At 40.4% G+C, this 15171-nt stretch overlaps 1 protein-coding gene across 12 annotated transcripts in view; it reads right to left on the bottom strand.

Moving 5' to 3' along the window:
- CAMK2D (calcium/calmodulin dependent protein kinase II delta) overlaps window positions 1–15171 on the bottom strand; it is a gene marked incomplete at its 3' end in the record, with an annotated part of 139481 nt that overhangs the window by 37876 nt on the left and 86434 nt on the right. For all 12 annotated transcript variants that reach the window (XR_013990783.1, XM_081021996.1, XM_081022003.1 and 9 more), the window contains 6 exons: window positions 13661–13763; window positions 12369–12452; window positions 10807–10901; window positions 8919–9041; window positions 6702–6785; window positions 5471–5513 (listed from right to left, as the gene is read on the bottom strand). Coding sequence is in view for 11 of the 12 variants with exons in the window: in XM_081021996.1 (XP_080878122.1) it covers window positions 5471–5513; window positions 6702–6785; window positions 8919–9041; window positions 10807–10901; window positions 12369–12452; window positions 13661–13763 (532 nt within the window). The remainder of the gene's footprint in view (window positions 1–5470; window positions 5514–6701; window positions 6786–8918; window positions 9042–10806; window positions 10902–12368; window positions 12453–13660; window positions 13764–15171) is intronic.

The following is a 15171-nucleotide window of genomic DNA, read 5'->3' as shown; positions in this document are numbered from 1 at the left end:
TGATTTAAGCATATATATTTTTCATACATATGACCATGCTATAAATTGTAAACAATTTCTCCTGGATGGTGCTCAGCAGTTTGTTTTTTTAGTAAGAGAGCCAGAAGTAGGAATACTCTGCAAATACACAATATAATTTATTTCCCTCTTCTTTGGTTGTCACATCTATCTTACTGTGGCTTTGTGCACACAAGGAATTTGCCCCAATAGAAGCAGCGTGGAAAAGACTAGGGTCAGATTATCATTAAGAATTTAAACCCAACTGCCATTAAAATTTTGCAATATTCAGACAGATATAATCACTTTCTTTTAAATTAAGGTGGTTCAGAATAATACTCATGTGTGAAAGTATGATGTTGATAATCATAAAGGAAGCAATTTTCTAAATTATAAATGCATTTCGAACTATATCTTTCACAAGATATTTTGAGGAAATTGCACCATATTATCAATACAAATATAGCCATCTTAGTACAAGTGAAAGAATTGCCCATGCAGATATTTTACTGTGCTCTAAATAGAAAACAGGGAAACTGAGTATCTGTTTGGCAACTTACCAGATGGAGTCCTGTGCATGGTGATGGGGACACCATTGCATACACAAGGAAATGTCTGCTATGGGTACTATACCTACATAGATCTCCATCAGGAGTGGGGAACTCTTCCCAGCCTGAGGGCCACGTTGCCTCCAGGCAGGGCAGTTCAGCATGTGGCCCTCAATGCCTTTTTGGTGGCCCTTGGCAACATTTGACGCCCCCTCCCTGCAGTTCTTGCGCTGCCTTTTCAAAGCCTGGTAAGCAAGGTGCTGGGCTTTGGAATGGAGGTGTGGGGGCTCTGACAGGTTCCTAGAGTCCTCCAACCTTCTTCCCAAAGCCTAGTCTGTGCTTTCCCAGCTTTGGGGACAAGGTGGGAGGGCTCTAGGACCTTGCCAGAGCTTTATGCTTCCTTCCCAAAGAAGGACACCTTGCTTAGCTGGCTTTGGGAAGGCAGAAGAAGGGCTGGGGAGGCATCAAATTTTGGGCTCACTCTCCCCTTCGCACAAGGCAGTGTGCAGCCCACAGGTTCCATATCAAAGTACTCTTGTGGCCTACTTGGTATGAAAAGTTGGACCGCTCTGCTCCAGGGGTCACATATCAGTGGTGGGTAGACCACAGGCAAATGTGGGCAGATCAATTAATGAAATGTTTACCTTTGCAGAGTAGGCTAGTTTCTACACACACTCACACACTCCTCTTTGTCCTCCATCCGGGGAAGAAAGAGGAATTATCAGAGTTCAAGGTCACATTCCAATCTGACAAATACTCAAAGAGGGAGCGAAGAAGGGTCAGTTAGGGATGGTGCTGGCTTGGAAAAGGTCTCAAGGGCTACATAGGCTTGGAGGACTGTATTCAGTACCCAGACTTAAGGCTCCCCACCCCTGGTCTTCGTGAACAACCTGCAAGTTCATTTTCCAATTAATATAGCCCTCTGTTTGAGGAAGAAATAATGAGCAATCATACACACATGTTGCTTGCATCACCCATTACCTCATGTGGGAAATGGCAGAGCATAATGTGCTGTGCAAGCTATTTCCCATACATACAGAAACCCATGGTCTTTATTCATCGTATTTACAATTCCACTACAGTGATACAACATACATTTAAAGAATAATTCCTTTATCTGAGAATGAAGTAGCAACCCAACTGTCAACCATTAGAGCTAAATATCTGCTGCAAACAATGAGGCAATATCGTTGAAATGTCACAGCCATTTGTGGCACTGTGCTGCAGCAGCAATCAGTACGACTGGAGCACACATTTTTAAACATTATAAACAATTAAGGGATAAAAGCACAAATGAAAAGAATGACAACTTTGCTAGTAACTAAGCTTAGTGAACTTGTGGCATATTGGCTTAGATGTAATGAGCACATGTTGGATTGGCTTTTGAAAGTTCTTTGGGTTATATTTCATTGTATATCAACAGAACAACTATGACAGCCATAAATTTGGAATTCACCCCTTCTACTGTAAGCACTGCTGTAATAAGTACTATGGGGCAGTGAGTAAAATATATCCAACCAAAAGTTCATAATTAATCTCAGCTACAAAAGCCACTGGGCTGGGCTTTGAACCAATCACTGGCCTAGTTCAGATATACATTTCCCAGCTAGCGAAAACACACTTTAGCAACCAGGAAGGAACATCAGGACAACATGCTCCACCCTTGTCTCCCACATTCCTTGTGTGAAGATCCAGGTTAGCTTTAACCACAGTTCTTCTTTATAGCCAAAATGGGGAACTGTGGTTTAATGTCAGCTTACTACCACCATCTTAAACCATGTGCAAACTGTGGGTAAATATCCTGATGCTGCACGGTATCACATTGTTCCAGAAATAATGGGAAGATGTAGTTTTAAGCTATATGGTATTGGCATGTCAAGGAAGAGAAAGGACAAGGGAGAGAAGGGGAGTTCTGACGCTCATTCCCTGTTACTAAACTATGGTATAGCAAACTAGGAAATGGATATCTGAATTAGGAAACTAACTCTCATTTTAACTTACCTCACAGGATTATTTCAGCCAAAAGAGATACATTTGATGCTACAGTATCAAAATATACAAAGTGGTGATTTACACTGAGCATATTGTAACCATTCATTTGAACCTGTAGAGGATAGTTACAATGAAAGACTTGTTTCGCAACAGACCAATTTCAATTAAGTATATTCCCTAATAACCATTGAGGGGGGAAAAAAGACCTGAATTTTTGCCAATTTTTCATAGTAAAAAGGTCATGAATTTAAATAATATCCTACTTATATATCAGCTAACCCAAAGAAACGGAATTGAGGCGGGAACTGGATGTTATTAGAGTCGTATGACTGTTGTGAAAAACAGCATCTTTGTGTCTCCTCTCTCTTTCTCTCCCCAGTAACATCTAGTACTACAAAGTATGCCATGATTTCATACCCACTGAAAGTTCCCTTGCCCCCACAAGCAGCAGCCAATGAAATGGAGCAGAGGAGGCCGGAAACTCACAGAGTGATAACGTCACGGGACTGCTATAACACCCAGTTCCATCCAGACACAGCGTACCAAAAAACAAGAGTGATTTGGGACAGGCAGCACATTGTTTGGGAGAATGAAGATAAAAACATTCCTTTCAGCTCCCGAGGGGGCTTACCTCACAAGAAACATACATTCCACATTACAGGAAGAACAACAAAAAAAGGGAAATAAATAAATAAAACACTTTTATAGATACATCATTATGGACAATTTACTCCCCAAAAAGGCATGCGATGCAACAAAAAAAATCAAAATTAGATTCCCCTGGATGGCACCTTTTCTTAAATTAACCACAGTAGACAAGTGCCACTCAAGAAGAATGGAAAGAACAGAACAGGGTCAATTCAGGAATGGATGAATGCAGTAATATATTAAAATTATTCTTTGTTCTGGGGAAGGTTGCAAAAAAGGAGAGAAAATTACAGTGGATATAGGATGCTGAACAACAACCATTGCAGGTGACCAGACACATCTTTAAATCTATTTTTGTTGAGAAGATAGTTAGTTTGATGTTTCCACTAGAACTAAGGTTAAATGGGTGGGTGTGGCAGTTTCGTAAAAACATTCATTAGATTCCTCACTACCATTTTAATCATTTCCCACAAGCAGTGGGCATGAACAGCCACAAAAAGAAAAAATCCTTCCAGTAGCACCTTTAAGACCAACTAAGTTAGTTCTTGGTATGAGCTTTCGTGTGCAAGCACACTTCTTCAGATACTTGCAAGTAGAAATGCTAGAGATTTCTTCGTGCTTGCACACGAAAGCTCATACCAAGAACTAACTTAGTTGGTCTTAAAGGTGCTACTGGAAGGATTTTTTTTATTTTGACTATGGCAGACCAACACGGCTACCTATCTGTAACTGGAGCCACAAAAAGGTAAGATTAACACCTCTTGCTGCAAATTCAAAACTTTTGTGGCAACAATTGGACCTGAAGAATACTCAGTTCATTTGCACTTGATTCTTACATGGAACTTAACACAGTTCTTGGTAGTTTATTGTTATCCTAGCATATAACAGAGAGGCTGGGCTGTGTACTTGATAAGAGCAATGCCTTTTAATTTCTCCTATTACCAGTGTAAACTCTCCCATTCACATTTAAATTTGTAAAGTACTTAACTCTGTCACAACTGTATCCTGGTTCAGTACTTGTTATATCAGTGAACAGATAGGTTGGGGGCTATTCGCAATCTGTTTGGGTTTTCACTAACCTGAATAATTTGCTATTATAGCTTGGTTTTAGCCAGAAGTCTTTACTTCACTTTGATGCTCAGCTGAAGGTGGTAGGTGTTAAATTTGACACCATATATCTCAAGTGTTCTGCCATAGTTTAAAATGTGATAGGCTAATCATAAATTAATGAATGATATTACGGAGACAAAGGTATTGGGCCCATAGGTGCCTACTTTCCCTATTTGCTAATCGGGCACTGTCTGCAGTGGCAAATTCAACAAATGGTGGCAAGATGTTTTGTTGGTAATAAGATAATGGAGATTGCTCTCTAGATTCTATCTATGTTTCTATCTATGTATCATCTAGGTTTCGCATTTTATATTCTCCTCAAGTGATATACGTCTTTGCAAATTAGTATGAGAATATCATGTAGAAAAGTTATTTGAAAGGTTGAACTGGACTAGCAAGTTTTCAACTTTCACTTTCCAAACCATCTTTAAAGTTATAATTTTTGGGTTCCTCAACCGGTATTGGCTGCCAAACGGGAGGTCCTTATAAAACAAAACATGTAAATGTGGCCATAATCTGCCCTTAAAAATGAGGGGAATTCACTCCAAGGAGCATCCAAAAGCATGTTGAAAACAACAACTCTAAAAATCAAGTAGACCAGTATCAACAAAATGCAAGTTGACCTGCCGTTTGACAGAAAAGGTTTCAATAAGGACTTCCAGGTATCTCTAGCATTTCTACTTTGGCATATAGCTATTCTGATCCCAAGAGAAGAGAACTCATTATGGGATTAAGTCTTCTGGTTTCATGTTGTAAGTCATCGTTTTGAATCTGATGCCCTCCAGATGTTTTGGGCTACAACTCCCATTAGCCCCATCTGGCATGGCCAACTGTCAAGGATGTTGGAAGCTCTAGCCCAAAATCTGTGGAGGGCACCAGGTCGGGGAAGGTTGTTGTAAACAATGCCAGCAGATCTAATAACCATGTCTAACTACTATAATATGAAAGGCAGTGAGAAATGATCAGAGATGAAGGATGGAATTAACAAGATGCCCACTTAAGAAGTTCCATCTCACTCCAATTTTACTTAGCCAATGCAAAGCAAACAGATGTGTATTAAACAAATATGGCATCCGGACACATGCAAAGATGAACTAATTTTGACATGTACTACAGGAACATATACCACATCTCAGCAATTAGCAATATAGTGTCACACAGTGCACTGAACATACCTGAGAAATTTCTTGTAGCCAGCATAGTTGTCAAAATGGCACCCTAAAAAGACATTCAACATAGTAAGTCAATATCCTCTACAGTGTATCTGAAGATAAGCAAAAGGATCTCTCTCTTATTTCAAACATACAGAGGCCTGCTGTTGGATAAAATTTCCTACATTTGAAAGGTTTAAATGGCCCATGTGACTATGCTTTTTTATTTTAAAATTTATACCCAGCTTTTCTTGATGAGATAAACTCAAAAGCTTACACACACAAAAATCAAACTAATCAAAGTGACAATAAAAACAGTTCAAAATACTGGAATCAATTTCCTACGTTAAAACCAAGACGAGGATGCAATTCAGTTTTTAAAAATGGGCAGGCAGAACTGTAGCCCACGCTAAAATCTCAATGAAACAATACAGTATTGGCTGCTTGCCTGAAGCATAAATAGAGGGTGCATAAAATGTGTAAAGGATAGATTGCCTCAAGGAACACAGGCCTGTTCAAAACTATTTGAAATGCTTTCCAAAACATTTTTTTAAAATAATAATACTGAATAATACAATTGCATTATTTTCTAAATGTGTAGGTTGTTTTTCTCTTTTAAAAAGAGAAGTTAAAATCCTTTGTTAATCACTTTAGACTTTATTGAAAGAAAACCCTGCATCATCATTAATGTGGAGTGGAGGTGTGCAAACAGGCGCTCTCTCATTCATTCTACAACAGGACTCATGGAACAGAGGTGCTGTCGCTAATTGAAATCTTTGCAAGGACTCTGAAGCGGGAGGAACTCTGTATGAGTAGGAAGTCCTCTGTTTTCTTTAATGTTTGGAAATGATCTATGGAACATTCCTGGACAGTACAGTACAGAGGGGAGGGGAGTAAATATACTGGAAGTACTGGATCAGAATGATTGCAAGTTGAAGTATGCATATGCAGTTAGTATGCATAAACAATCCCAGCTCTGTAGTTTACTCAGAACTTCATTTGTGAGAGGGCTTTTGTTTTTGAAATGTTCCCCCCCAACCCCCCCACAAGAAACTGTTTGGTGGTAGGAGAGAACTCAAGGGGGAAAGAGGTGCAATATTAGGGAAACGTTACTGTCATGTATGAGAGAGGGAGAAGCAGCCATAGAGAATACAGACACTCAGCTAATGAATACCTGCTGCTTTTAAGAGACACTAACTATATGCTTTCAGTTTCTCAACTAGCAGGAGGTCTGGGGGGAAACTTGCTTCCTTACCTTAAGTTTCCTTCTTGCATTGAATTTCTTCAGGCAGTCTACAGTCTCCTGTCTGTGCATCATAGAAGCCACAGTAGAACGTTGCTGAAGAAAAAAAAAAGGGGGGGGGGAGAAGTGTTTTGGTGCATGCAACCAGATTTGCAAATTTATTCAGTATTAACAATCTCCATGAACAATGTTTTCTGGAGCTACTTCCAGATGCCAACGGCAACTCTGGAGCCCTTGATTAAAATGACAAGGCTCCTCCCACCATTTGACTGGTTCTGCAACTAAATAAAACAAAAACAACCCCACAATTGCCCTGCTTTAACAATAATAATCCTTTGAGATGATCAGAGAGCAGTGCAAGGTCCTCATATCTAAACTTTAGAGTCTGAAGTGTTTAATTAAAAGTGGTTGGCTCTTCAATATAATGAACTGTATTTAAACAGGATTTAAACCAGGCATAATCAGAAGTAAGTCCTATAGAATTCAATGGAAATGACTCCCAGGTAAGTGAGGTTAAGGATTTGTGAGGTTTTTTTTTTATTGCATTGCATTGTAGTTTTGTTCAATATTACAATGCAATATTATACTGTGGTTGTTTTTGTTTTAGTAGATTCTTACAGGATATAACAACGTCGTACACTTAAGTAATAACAAATCCCACCCTAAACCCCACCGCTGAAAAGGCCCATTCTCATGTTGCCACCCTCCGGACCTCTCATGGGGGAGGCAAACAAATAAAGGCATCAGATTATAATCTCAGGGTCCTTGTGGGTTCACCAGAAGATGGTGCTTAGGCAATACATGCAAAATAACATACTAAATTCTTATCCCAGATTACCAATTGTATAGAAAGCAGTAAGCAGCATAATTTAACCAAAAGGTTTTATAATGTGAAGGGAGTCCCCTGTTCATTTTTTAGCCATATGTACACTAAAGCCATACCAGTGAGTTACAAAAAAAAGCATTTGTGCCTTAAACCTTGTGCCAATTTTATTTTATTAGTCCATTTTTCCAACAAGTGCTATTTGCCATACTTTATTGTACCAATTTGTCAGAGCAGCACCCTCTAAGTTCTTCCACCAACTCATTATTATGAGTCTGCCTGCTAGTAAAGGAGAACTTATTAGAGGTTTGAGATGTAAGTTCATGTTATCTGCCTCGGGGAAAAAATGAGCAGTAACAGCTCTGGACACTGAAAGATGTTTTGTCCAGTAATTGCTTTTATTTCGACAAATACTTCCTCCCAGAACTGAGTCACTTTCCCAAATGTCCACCACATATATTGATTAGAGCCTAATGTTCCACAACCTCTCTAACTTTTTAGTGAGGAGGAAGAGCTAATATGGGCTAACTGTATAAGGGTGAGATAGGTATTTGTGCTCCACTGTAGTAGTCGTGGTACTGCTGAACTCCAGTTATTGAAACTGGTGTTCTGTGAGCCAGAAACACATACCCCCAACACCTTATTTGAATTTACAGACTATTTTTACAATATAATTCACCTTAAGGTGAAAATGCTAATTATAATTGTGGTGCCCTGGCTATTAATATAAAAATGATTCTCATTGGGCAGCAACAATTCTAATTATCAGATTTCTAAATGTATTTATTTATTATACTAATATCCAAATTACGTATTTTTTGCTCCATAAGACTCACTTTTTCCCTCCTAAAAAGTAAGGGGAAATGTGTGTGCGTCTTATGGAGCGAATGCAGGCTGCACAGCTATCCCAGAAGCCAGAACAGCAAGAGGGATTGCTGTTTTCACTGAGTAGCGATCCCTCTTGCTGTTCTGGCTTCTGAGATTCAGAATATTTTTTTCTTGTTTTCCTCCTCCAAAAACTAGGTGCGTCTTGTGGTCTGGTGCGTCTTATAGAGCGAAAAATACGGTACCTCCCACAGAATTCAGAGTGGCGTATTCAGTTTTCCCCCATCCCATTTTCATTACAACAACCACCCTCTGAGGTTAGCTGAGTAAGAGGGATGGTGACAATCAGACCATGAACTTCATGGCTGAATGAGGACTTGAACCCAGATCTCCCCTGGGCTAGTGTAACAATCTAATCATTACTCTGGCTCATTGTTGACTACAGCACTGAGCTGAGATTTCAGGTAATCACGGAAGGAAATCATGAAATATTTTACTGCAAGTGGAATAGAAAGGCATGGGATACAAGTTTTGGACTTTGCCCTCTGACCAAAGAAGACAGCTAGTAGAATCCTACTTACACAGATCCAGGGGTGTTTGAGGGCCTCTGATGCATTGATACGTTTGGCAGGATTTATTGTAAGCATTTTGTTGATGAGATCTTTGGCTTCTGGGGTCACCGTGTCCCATTCTGGTGAAGGAAACTTGGGGGGGGGGGGGAAACATACCCATGTCACACATAATCAAGATTCTTTGACCCAGAGAATTTGAAAGGAATTTCAATGGCTGTTATTCTGTGCTTTCTGGGCCTTCAAATCCCCTGATTTCTAAGCAAGTTGAATCAAATCAAAGAAGCATAAAATGGGAGTGGACCCTGAAAATTAACTGATACATACACACACACGTTATGTCTGTTTGTTTTATTAGAGAAAAAGAATGCAAACGACCCCAAGAGGCACAGAAAAGCCTAAAAATATCTAAATAAAAAGCAACAATGAGCAATATGAAGTGACGTGCTGGGGGAGAACAGATGAGCATAATCTCCTAAGACTGGTGGGAAGGGATACCCACTTCTGAATGCCACTAATTCTTGCTTGTTGATTACCACAAGCATCCACATCACCAAGGAAAGCACAAACACCTGTTAAGTTTGCTGGCTGTGCTCCTGAGAGCAGGCTATTACATTATGAAAGGCAATTTGCACAAAGGAGTCCTCCGAGTCAGCAAGAAGGATAATCATGCTGAAGAATAGGCATTTGTCCATTTCAAAACACATCACTATGGGCATCGCATAGGAATGAGCTTGACAGGAGGGGGGAAAACATCTCATAATTCTGAAACGTCTTTTGGCTGCCGCTTCTGCAGCTGCCAGACTCAAGGATTCTGAGCTGTGAGAAAGTATGATGGATATACTGTAGGCGGTGCTGGTATCTTGCATGGCTCATTTCACAATTCTCCGTCCCGGGCACACATATGCAAACTTGCAAGCGAACCAAGAGAGATCACAGCTGCGGGAATCTGTGACAAATCTAACTGAAGAGTGAAATGAGGAAATGTAAGCAGCACCAGAAAATGAAAGGGGAGGGGCGAGTTTGTATCGAGAGTAACATCCGTTATAGGTGTGTGTAATAGAGACAGGGACAATTTAAAAAGGCATTAAGAACTACATGGAGGGAGTTTTGTTTGTGACAGGGAACAGAAATCAGATGTTCTTGGACTCCAGCTCCCATCAACTACCTCCAGCATGTACAGTGGGTCATGGGCATGTGCAGTACAGAAACACCAGGAAGACCAAATCTTCCATACCCCTTGTTTATGTCGTCAGTTATTTATTATTTTGAAAATGTACACCTTGTTTTACCTCAAAAAGAAATCAAATCAGCCTTTGTTCATATGAACAACATGGCAACATATGGAATCCACAAAGGCCACCACCACTCTCAATTTTTATTTTTAATTGAGCTTTGTTGGCTTTAGGGAGATTTGTCTGGTTGTGAAGAGGTCACTTGATTTGGGGGCTGGGCTGGGCTATTTATTCTGTTGATGTTTTATTTGCTTTAGGGCGGGTGTATAGGTGTTTTGTCTGGGGGTTATGAGAACTCCCTATTTTTTCTTCAGTGAAATGGGCATTCTGTGGTGCAAATCACTGTTCCCTGTATGTGTCCCTGGACTCAAAAAGGTTGGGGGGGGGGATCCCTGGGATATACAATCTTGTGGTTTCTCTTGTTACATCACAGCTGCTTTTCCCATACGTTAGTTCTTTAAAGTTCCTGAACAGTTAATTGTACAATGTTGCTCATAGATTAAAATGATAGGCAGATAATAAGAATGAAAAAGCAACAATGCATCATAGGAATGACTGGATGCTAGAATCACAAGCTAATACTTAGCCGTTTTGCATCACTGTCATCCCCACCATTATCATATTATAGTGAGCTATCATCAGAAAACAAGAAATTGAGGTATTACATCATATGCTCCAGCCTTGATCTGTTGGTAGAGTCTGTGCTGATCTTCATCCCAAAAAGGAGGGTATCCCACCAAGAGAATGTAGAGGATAACACCTGGGGAAGGTGACAATAAGGACACATGAAGTATGAGCAGGCCAGGGCTGAACTGATACTACCCTTGCTGGTGCCGTTCCCGGGAAAATCAGAGGCTCACTATGTCAGGTTCCTACTGGAAGACCGGACAAAAGCTAGAACGTTGGCAGTGGCAAAGTTTTTATCGGTGGTTTTATTGGTAAACAAAATGCTTGATTAACCTGGAGGTAGGCTGTATGAACTGTGTATTGATTTGTAATGTTTTGTTGGGTCTCTGGACCGTAATAAAGATAGTTGTTGTTCTTGTTGTTGAATATAAGAAGAGCCTGCAGGAACAGGCCAATGGCCCATCTGGTCCACCATCTCACAGTGGCCAATCAGATGCCCGAGCAAAACCTACAAGCAGGACCCAAGCTCTCTCTCTCTCTCCTCTTGCATTTTCCAGCAGCTGGTATTCAGAAGCATACTGATTCCAAACTGGAGGCGGAGCACAGCCGTTATGGCAATCCTTATCCTCCATGAATTTGTCTAATCCTCTTTCAAAGCCATTCAAGTTGGTTAGTAATCACTGGCAGAAAGTTCCATATTTGAACTAATCACTGTTTTGTTTTATTTGTCCTGAATCTTCCAACATTCAGCTTAATTGGATGCCAAGAGTTCTAGCATTGCGAGAGGGAGAAAACGCTGTCTCTGTTCACTTTCTGCTTACCACAAATAATTCTATAGGTTTCTATAATGCCGTCTCTTGCACGCCTTCCCTCTAAAATAAAAAGCCTCAGAAACAGCAACCTTTCCTCACAGGGGAGTCGTTCCATCCCCTTGATCAACTTTGTTCGACCTTTTCTGAACCTTTTCCACATCTACAAGACCGTTTTTGTGGTGTGACAACAGCATTAAACTAAGTCAAAATGACTCAAATAAATATTTTCCAAGGGAACTGACACAGCTTTCTGCGACTGTATCACCCAGCTTATAAAAAAAGCAAACAAAACTTTGAAGCAGATTTGGACGGGAGCTATGTTGATGCGTAATGGGGCTAATATTTAGATCAGAGCCGTTTGCTGATGGAAGGGCTGTTTATATTCTCCTTTCACTATCTCTTTACTCCACCCAAATCCCCCCTGAATAAAGGTACCTGCCCTTTCCCCCTAGAGCAGGAATGGGATTCAGATGCAGCTCCCCATGCCTCTTGATCCAGCCCAGGAAGGAGGAAAGCGGTCAGCTCTCTTATCCTGCCTACCAACGTCCTTCAAGTCTCTCCTTCCCCTCCTCCAAATTTATGCCAGCCCACGTCCACATGATTTTAATTATATTGCAATGATTTATTGTAAACTGTCTTGGAAAGTTATATACCGTAAAAAATGGGTCTATAAAAAATAGTATCTAGCAGAGGTTTTTAGGAGGAGCAAAGCAATGAAATATAAAAGCTCGCTTACGGAGGCTTTTAAAGGAAGAAAAAGAAAATCCCAGAAATAAAAAAGATCTTACCACATGCCCACATGTCTACTGGCTTTCCATAGGGATCTTTTCGTAGTACCTCCGGGGAAAGATATCCTGGCGTACCAGCAAAACCTTAAAAAAAGAAAGTATCATTCTTGTAAAACGATCCATATAACATCAGTCACTCTTTTAGAACATACTTTAGATATTTGTGAGTCTACTGCATTTTCAGCAACTTTTCCAACTTTAACTATCTGTAGGGAAAGAGATCTACTGCTCCTTGTTCTGAAATAGGCATTTGTGAATCGGTCTCATGAATTTCAGGCTTTCAGCTCTGAAAAAGGCAAATGAATTCAGAGAATCTCAACAGGTACATGGGGAGAAAGCTTCCTGTATTCTTCCTTCAGCCCCTCTAGAAAAGTGAACTTGCACCCCACCCAATTTCTGAATTATCTTTCCTCAACTGCTCTCCCTCCCCCAGCATCCTGGAGAGGGAGCTCTATAGGGTTGCAGCAAATTGCTAAGAGAGAATCAGGTGTAAGCTGAGCTCCTTAAAGAGATTTTGCAGGATCTCTTTAAGGTACATGACAGGTGATCCAACACACTCCAAGACATCTTTGATGATCTGGTTTTCCCTCAGTGATGTTACTACCATGGCTGACTATGTATTATCATGATATCCTCATGTTCACAAAGTGACTCCCGGTTGACCTGGTATCATTATATGGAGGAGATATAGGCCCCAATAAAAGGGGAAGGGGAAAGAATGACAGTAATAAAGTCTTGGGCCCACAAAACTTCATTTTGACAATGAAGATAAGAGACCACCGCCTATTAAATGTGTACCCTGCTCTTCTTCCATTGAACTGAAGGTGGTACAGATCCCATGCTACCCTCAGAACAACCCTGTGAAGTAGGTTCAGCTGTATGGGAGCTGTGGGAAAAAAGCCACTAGTAACTTCCTGGAGGATTGTGCACAAAAAGATTTAATGCTCAGCATTTCTCAAGAGGTGTGTTGGGAGGGGAGCTGTTTGAGGGAAGAATCAGCTAGAATGGTGACTAGGGATAAAGTACAGGAAGTGCCCAAAACACACCCACCTGAGGAAGTGGGAGAATGCATGCTTTGCATGCAAAAGATTCCAGGTTCAATCCCTGGCATCTCCAGGTACAGCTGCAAAGGACTCTGACTCAAAACCCCTGAGAGCTGCTGCCAATCGGTGTTGACAATACTGAACTAGACTGGCCAATGATATAAGGCAGCTTCTTAGTTTCCATGTGAATAAGATGGCACAGCAGGATAGATACAGAGAGGAAATGGGTAAGTCAGAATGTTCTCTTACCAAACCAAGCCTGTTGTTCACCTTGCACTTCAATAGCCAATCCAAAATCTGCCAGTTTTACCGCTGCTCCCTTTGACTTGCTAGCTAGGAGCAAGTTCTCAGGCTTAATGCAGGGAAGAGGAAAGGGAATGGGGGAAAATGAGAGATCACGTAAGTCATCATTTCTTTAAATGCCTACAAAGAAGATGCAGAGACTGTTTTTGTTATAGTCTTCAGTTTATAAAAACTGTTTTAATTGTTTTTTAAATTTTGTGCATTTACTGTCGTTTATTGCGCTGATTGCCTCGGACCACAAAGCGTTTTATAAATTTGTTAAATTGATAAATGCTCAAATATGAGTTTATTTTAATCTACACAAAACAGAAGAGTTCCAGGATAGATTCTGAAGACTCTTCCTCACCGGGCTCTTTTCATCCCTCTTTGTTAACAAGATGCCCACATTGAAAGCTCAGGGCCAAACTACATGCTACACTTAATGCATAGAGTGCACTTACACCTAAATTTTTCACTTAATTACAGGCACAGAGGATCAGATGACCAACCCTTCAGAGCTACAGGGGGTCCTAATGTTGCTCTCTCCACCTCTGGGGCAGCTTAGAGGGCTAGTAAAAAAGCCAACCACCTCTCATTGCTTCAATGGGAAGGTTTTTTTTTCCTTTACCAGCTGCCAATAGCCACATGGAAGGAAGATTTTAGTCCTGATCATTGCAGGAGAGAGAAGGGATAAAGCTTTTCTTCCTGCTCGCTGCTTAGCCTAGTTACTCTCTCCCTGTGCCCATAATTAAATACAAATTGGAGATATAGCTACACACAGAGATGGGAAAGAAATTTGATTCAGTACGCATTTGAAGGCGAACCTACATAATTCACACTTTCCAGAACTGAAAAACAGCCGTCTATTGAAATTTACACTTCTCTGAATTCTGTGGCGCTGTTTTCCAATCAATGTTTACAATAAATGCATGTATTAGGAGAAAGTGTGCAAAAAAGGAACACATTTGTGAAAATAGCGTACAAAATGCATATTAGGGAAAATTCCTTGTTATTAAACGTATGCATCAGTGGAAACTACTTACAAAAGTGTGTTTATTAGGAGAAATTTGCTCTAATATGCTGGTGAATTTTCATGATGATTTCTTTTCAGCGGAAACTGAAATGGAAAGATCCACCCATCTCTAGCTATCCACTATGCATTGGCAACTTATAGTTTGGCCCTCAGGCCCCTCCAGGGCTCTTTGACTAGCCTGTCAGCCTCTAGAAAGGCTTTTGAATTAGGACATTAGGTCCTGCTGAGAGTTGGAAAAACTAGGCTACCTTCACTACACTGTACATCTGATTTAAAGCAGCATTTTTAAGTGAGCATATTCTCCTCTAATCCTGCATTCACCACTTCACAAGCTACTTGAATGTTATTGTAAAGAAGAAAAATTGTGCCTATTGCTTATTTCAAAGTGCTCATGAGCACCTGAAAAATCAGAAACAATAATTACAAGCCCTTTATTTGTAACGGC

This window comes from Podarcis pityusensis (genome assembly GCF_964106645.2).
Source record: "Podarcis pityusensis genome assembly, chromosome: 9".
Lineage (NCBI taxonomy): Eukaryota > Metazoa > Chordata > Lepidosauria > Squamata > Lacertidae > Podarcis > Podarcis pityusensis.
Note: the sequence above shows the minus strand (reverse complement) of the source record. Positions and strands in the feature narration are given on the sequence as shown.